Raw genomic sequence first — 6357 nt, forward strand, 5'->3', positions numbered from 1 at the left:
TCCTTCACCATTTTTAGTATTCTGTGTGTTTTATAACTTTTAATTCTTAATTTTGATACAGTGTTAGTGATTAGTATACCATAGTTCATAGAGTTAGCATTCTCTAGTAGAAATATTAGCATATTGAGTTGTTAATTTTGGTTACCATTTAGCTTGTTTGATTTCTGTTTGTTTCCCAGTTTTTGTTACTACTTTAGGTGACTTGTAAGTGTTCCCAGTGTCAGAGTGCAGGGTGGGGGTGGGGTGGGGATCCCACCATGGAAGGCCTCACCGCCTTCACCAGTGAGGAGGAGGTCCTGGATGGGTACCAGGTCCTCAGGGTCCTCGGCCAGGGCGGTTTTGGGCTGGTGATCCTGGCCTATCATTGGGAAAGCAGGACCCAGGTGGCTGTGAAGGTTGTGGAGAATGGTGGCCAGCACTCCTGCAGCTTCCAGCAGTTGTGCACAGAAGCAGAAATAATGAAGGGGCTGCATCACCCTCACATCATTCAACTACTGCAGGTCAGGCACACCACAGAGAGGGGCTACATTTTCATGGAGTGCGCAGTCAGGGGGGACCTTAGATGTTACATGGTAGAACGAGGGTACCTACTGGATGGAGAGATTCGTCAGCTATTTAAACAAATTCTATCTGCTGTGCATTACTGCCATTCGCAGCACATGGTGCACAGGGATTTAAAGTTAGAAAACCTGCTTCTCGACGCCCACCTAAACATTAAGTTGAGCGATTTCGGTCTCAGCTGCAAACTGGCTGGTGGAGAGCGCCTGAAGAATCTGTGCGGGACCTTTGCATACTGTGCACCCGAGGAATTCTTAGGTGAGGAGTTCTGCGGGTACAAGGCTGATGCCTGGAGTGTGGGCGTGATCCTGTACGCCATGGTGGCAGGCTCACTGCCTTTTGTTGGAGAGGATTTTGTGGAGCTGCGGGCAGCCATCCTGTCTGGATACTACAGAATCCCCCACTATGGAAACCCAGAGCTGTGTAACCTGGTGGACAGCTTACTGACCCGGGACCCTGAGGCCAGGCCCACAGTGGCAGACATCATGGGCCACCCATGGCTCCATGCAGGACATGGAGCAGCTGGAACCAGTGACGAGTTTCTGTTTCTTCCACAGGAGCAGGAAGGATGGGAATTCCCATGGGGCCTCTGCCCTCCACTGTGGCTTCATGAATGGGATGACCCCTTGCCCCCTGTGCCATGCTGGGGGATCTCCCAACAGCAGGGCTTCAGCATCCCAGAAATACATGGGCAGAGCCAAGTGGAGCCTGCAGTACCTCCTCAGGGTCCTGAAGCTCTAAGCTCCCTTGAGGACCTGGGATTCCAGCTGGGCCATCAAGCAGGCTCCCTGCCACCCAGGCTCCAAGCCAGTGCCTTGTGCCCAGGACTTCAGCAGGATCACAGCAAAGGGAAGCCCATGCCTCAGGCCATCCCCGGTGCTCAGAGCTGTCCCATTCTCCAGTGCCTCCAGGGACACTCAGGCTGCAACAGCAGAGCCCGTGAGTGTGCTGCTCTCAGCTCCCAACCACTGGTGCTTGCAGAAGGCCAGTCGGGGCAGACTCCTTGCCATGGGACTCCCAGTGTGAGCAGCAGTGAGTCCTGCAGGACAGACAGGTCCCAACGGGCCGTGTGGACAAGGAGCCCCGCTGCCTGTGCAGTCCTCAGCCAGGATGCTCTGTCCTCTCTCTCCACCACACTGAGCACCAGCAGCAGTGAGGCTGATATGGAAGTCAGGAGCGGCTCCCAGGGTGCCTCAGAGGAACAGAGCATCCCAGGAATGCAGCAGCAGGAGAAGGAGACAGGGACCTCAGACACGCAAGCCAGAAAGGGCAAGGGGCGCCTGGGGATTGGCAGGAGGGTCATCCAATGCTTCAGCTGGATGTGTTGTGTCCTGCCAGCCCCAGAGGAAAGCCCTTGAGTGCAGAGAGGAAAGTGGCCTCTTAGTAGCCTCTTGGGAAATGCCCCAGAGGTGGGGCCCTTCCCAGAGGAGTGAAGCAATGAAGGGTAGTCATGGACTCCTGACTGGGAGGAGCGCAGGTGAGGAGGCAGTAAGAGAAACTGCAGGCAGAGAGGGAAGATATTGTTGCATTTTTCAGATGGCCATAAGGAAACATGTTTGCATGGTTAGGGGTCATGACCTTTTCCTAAGATAGAAGAACATGGTGTTCCATTTTGTTTAGAATTGATCCATGAACATCACTCCCTAGTTAAACTTCCTGTACCCAGCCCTTATTGGGCCCCTCCCTTAGTCCCCCTTCTGGCTGGCAGGGGTGTCATTTTCTCACAAAAACCTACTTTTGCTTTTTCTCCCCCACCCTCATGATCCGTGTTGGGATTATGTGAGAGAGAGAATGGACTTGAACTTCCTGCAGCATCGTTGGTGCCGTGACGTGGATGGACTCAGCTCCATGGGAAAGGTGAGTAAGGCAGACTGCTTCTCTGGTGTTTGGAAAACCCCTGATCTTCTACATACTCATTTATCTTTTAGATTCCCCAGGTCTCTGAGCCAGTTCAAAGCGATTGGTGTGGGATGCTGGCTGTAAGATACAGGGCCCACGTTGGATGACACTCTTTGTCCTCCTGCCACATTATTCTGCCTTTGATTATTGCCTGCATTCTGTGCTCAGGTGGCTCTCTACCCTGGGAATTCTTCTCACCCTGAGTTTCTTTCTCCAAGCCCAAGTTCCCAGGTCCCTGGATGAGAAACTCCTGCGACACTTAGAGCTCCTAGATCTGATCTGAGGAGCCTGCATTGCAGACTGAGGTGGCCTCTCCCATTGAGCTGTCTTCCTGTGTGCCCCAAAGAACTCAGGACCCACATGTCTGGGAAGAAGTCACCTGGCACCTTAACTCGTGCCCATGCTTTCCGTTTTCCTGCCCAGGGTTTTCTTTGGCAAACAACATGTTGGAAGTCATTCCTGCCCAGAGCCATGCTCTTAAAGGTGACTCACAGGGGAAATTTCTATCGTCATGCCACACCCATGTTCCCCCTCTGCACATTCAACAGTCCTGCAGCAAGGACCACTTGCCCACCCTCCACACTTGGGCAACAAGAGAGTTAGTTGAGACCCCCTTTGTAGAGCCTCATTTCCAAGTTCAGACATGATACAGGGACAGCAGGAGTGACAGAGGACTGAGGCAATGACTGCTAGGGACTGCGAGAACCCCAAAGACTCAGTGACTTCTGGGAGAATGGGGGGTCCTAAAACTCGGATGCTGGGGGGGGGCGAGGAAGGAGGAGGCAGCTGCTAGGGTCCACGTGGTGACCTAGTGATGCAGTGGCAGTGGGAGTGCCCAGGGAAGGAGCTGGTGGGGCCTGGGGACCGTGTGGTGGGGCCTGGGGGCTGCACAGAGGGCTCAGATAACCACAGGGGAGCCCAAGAAGAAGTAGGAAGAATCCTCACGCAATCATAGGGAGGCTGCTGGGGACCGTGCTGGGGGCCCCATGATGGGTGGCTCCTGGTGGCTGCACTGGGGCACAAAGACGTGGCTTCACTGGGTGTGCCTGAGGAAGCAGGAGGCAGCCAAGGCAGGCCATGAAGTGGTAGGTGCTGGGGAACTGTGTGGGGTGCCCAATGCTGCTCCTGGATGGGGAAGAGGAGAGCAGGGCCTGGCCCTGGAGATTGAGGAGGAGAGTAGGGTCTGGCCCTGGTGGGTGAGGAGGGGAACAGGGTCCAGCCGTGGAGGGCAGCAAGTTGAGCTGGGCCCAGGCTCTGGTTTCAAGGTGGGGAGCAGGATCCAGGCCTGGAAGGTGACGAGCAGAGTGGGCCCAGGCCCTCGAATGCGAGGAGCAGAGCAGGGCCTGCCCGGGAGGTGAGGAGGGTAGTGGGGCCTGGCCCTGGAGGGAAGCCCTGAAGTGGGGCCCAGGCCCTGGAGTGTGAAGGTTGGAGTGGGGCCCAGGTTCTGCAGGGCAAGGAGAGTTGCGGGACCCAGGCCCTGGAAGGCCAGGAGAATAGGGCCTGGCCCTGAAGGTGAGGAGGGAAGCGGGGTCTGGCCCTGGAGGGAGGCTAGGGATGGGCCTGTGGGGAGAAAGGCCTGGCTCTGGAGGGGGAGGAGGGGAGCAGGCCCAGACCAAGGGTGTGAGGAGGCTTTCGGTGCCAGCACTGGAGTATAAGGAGGGGAACACTGGCCCTGGAGGTGAGGAGGGGAACAGGGTCTGGCCCTGGAGTGAGGCCAGGGATGGACCTGAGGGGAGCAGGGCGTGGCTCTGTAGGGGAGGAGGGGAGCAGGGTCTGGACTTGGAGGGTGTTGAGGTTAGTGGGGCCCAGCCCTGGAGGACATGGAGAGGAGTTGGGCCAGGCCTGGTGGCTGGCTAGTGCCGTGCCTGAGGGGAGCAGGGCCCAGCTCTGTAGGGCACGAGAGGAGGAGCGGACCAGCCCTGGAGGGTGGACAGGGCTGGGCCTGAGAGGCAAAGGGTCCAACCCTGCAGGGTGAGGAGGGGAGCGGGGCCCAGCCCTGGAATGTGGTGAGGGGAGCAGGGCCTGGCCCTGAAGGACAGCAACGGGAGCTGGGCCCAGGCCCTGGTGGGCAACTAGGGGAGTGGGGCCCAGGCCCTGGAGGACAAGGAGAGTGGGGCAGCCCTGCTGGGTGTCTAGTGCCACACCTGAGGGGAGCAGGGCCTGGCTCTGTAGGGCATGGAGAAGAGAAGGAGCCCAGCCCTAGAGGGTGGCCAGGGCCCTGCCTGAGGGGATCATGGCCCTGGAGGGCAAGGAGGAGGGAGGGGCATGTCACTGGAGCATGGCCAGGGCCCTGCCTGTGCTCTGGAGCCTATGTCCTGTTGCCTGTGACCTGTGTCCTGAAATCTGTCCTGAGTCCTGTAGCCTAAGTCCTTTAGCCTGTGTTCTTTTTTTTTTTTTTTTTTTATTTTTTGACAGGCAGAGTGGACAGTGAGAGAGAGAGACAGAGAGAAAGGTCCTCCCTTGCCGTTGGTTCACCCTCCAATGGCTGCCGCGGCCAGCGCGCTGTGGCCGGCGCACCGCGCTGATCCGATGGCAGGAGCCAGGAGCCAGGTGCTTTTCCTGGTCTCCCATGGGGTGCAGGGCCCAAGCACCTGGGCCATCCTCCACTGCACTCCCGGGCCACAGCAGAGAGCTGGCCTGGAAGAGGGGCAACCGGGACAGAATCCGGCGCCCCGACCGGGACTAGAACCCGGTGTGCCGGCGCCGCAAGGCGGAGGATTAGCCTAGTGAGCCACGGCGCCGGCCCTAGCCTGTGTTCTATGTTGTGTAGCCTGTGTCCACTGTCTTGTAGCCTGTGGCCTATGTATGCAACCTGTGTCCTGTGGCCTCTGTCCTCTAGCTGGTGTCCTATGTCCCCTAGCCTGTGGCCTGTGCATTGATCCTGTGTCCTGTGTCCTGAGCCTGTGGCCTGTGTCCTATAGCCTGTGGCCTGTAGTCTTTGTCCTAGAGCTGGTTTCTCTTTGTAGTAGCCTGTGTCCTGTATACTGAAGCCGGTTTCTTGTAGCCTGTGGACAATGTCCTGTAGTTTGTAGCCTGTAGCCTGTAGCCTGTGCCCTGCATCCTATCTTGTGGCCTGTGGCCTCTGTCTTGTGTCATGTAGCCTGTGTCCTGTAGTCCATGGCCTATGTCCTGTAGCTGTGGCCTTTGTCCTGTGGCCGGTGTGCTGTATGCTGTGGTGCAGGATATTGGACACGGCTACAGAACACAGCTTACAGGACACAGGACAGAGGCCACAAACCAAAGGCCACAGGTGACAGGATTCAGGGCATAGTCAGAGGACACAGGACACAGGATAGAGGACACAGAATACAGAACCCAGGACACAGGCTAGAACACAGGCTATGGGATATAGGTTGACGCTACAGAACACAGGATCCAAGACAAAGGACACAGGCTACAGGACACAGGATACAGGACATAGGACCCAGGCTGCAGGGCAAAGAAGAGAGGCTACAGGACATAGGCTATAGGACACAGAACACAGGACATAAGATACAGGCTATGGGACACAAGACACAGGACACAGGACATAGGACACAGGCAACTGGACATAGGACACAGGACACATACTACAGGACATTGTCCACAGGTACAAGACACTGGCTTCAGTATACAGTACACAGGCCACAGCAGAGAGGAAGTCAGCCCTAGGACAAAGACTATAGGCCACAAGCTCAGGACACAGGACACTGGCTCAGAACACAGGACACCAGCTATAGGACAGAGGCCACAGAACACAGGATGCATACATAGGCCTGAGGCTACAAGACAGTGGACACAGGCTACACACCATAGAACACAGGATACAGGATACAGGACATAGACAAAAGGACATAGGCCACAGACTACAAGACAAAGATAAACGCCACAGAACAGAGGCCACAGACTACATGACACAGG

The 6357-nt window shown here is 56.6% G+C and overlaps 1 protein-coding gene across 1 annotated transcript; it reads left to right on the top strand.

The window, feature by feature from the left end:
• Window positions 1-257: 257 nt before the first annotated feature.
• Window positions 258-1916, top strand: LOC127489572 (uncharacterized). Its single transcript, XM_070063927.2, has one exon. The coding sequence runs from the start codon at window positions 258-260 to the stop codon at window positions 1914-1916; it is 1659 nt and encodes a 552-aa protein (XP_069920028.2).
• Window positions 1917-6357: the final 4441 nt, after the last annotated feature.

Source organism: Oryctolagus cuniculus, chromosome 19, assembly GCF_051225735.1.
Source record: "Oryctolagus cuniculus isolate XC-2025 breed Fujian yellow rabbit chromosome 19, ASM5122573v1, whole genome shotgun sequence".
Classification (NCBI taxonomy): Eukaryota; Metazoa; Chordata; class Mammalia; order Lagomorpha; family Leporidae; genus Oryctolagus; species Oryctolagus cuniculus.

Bases quoted from the DNA above. Each gene is read 5' to 3' on its own strand.
- LOC127489572 (XM_070063927.2), top strand. From the start codon at position 258: ATGGAAGGCCTCACCGCCTTCACCAGTGAGGAGGAGGTCCTGGATGGG.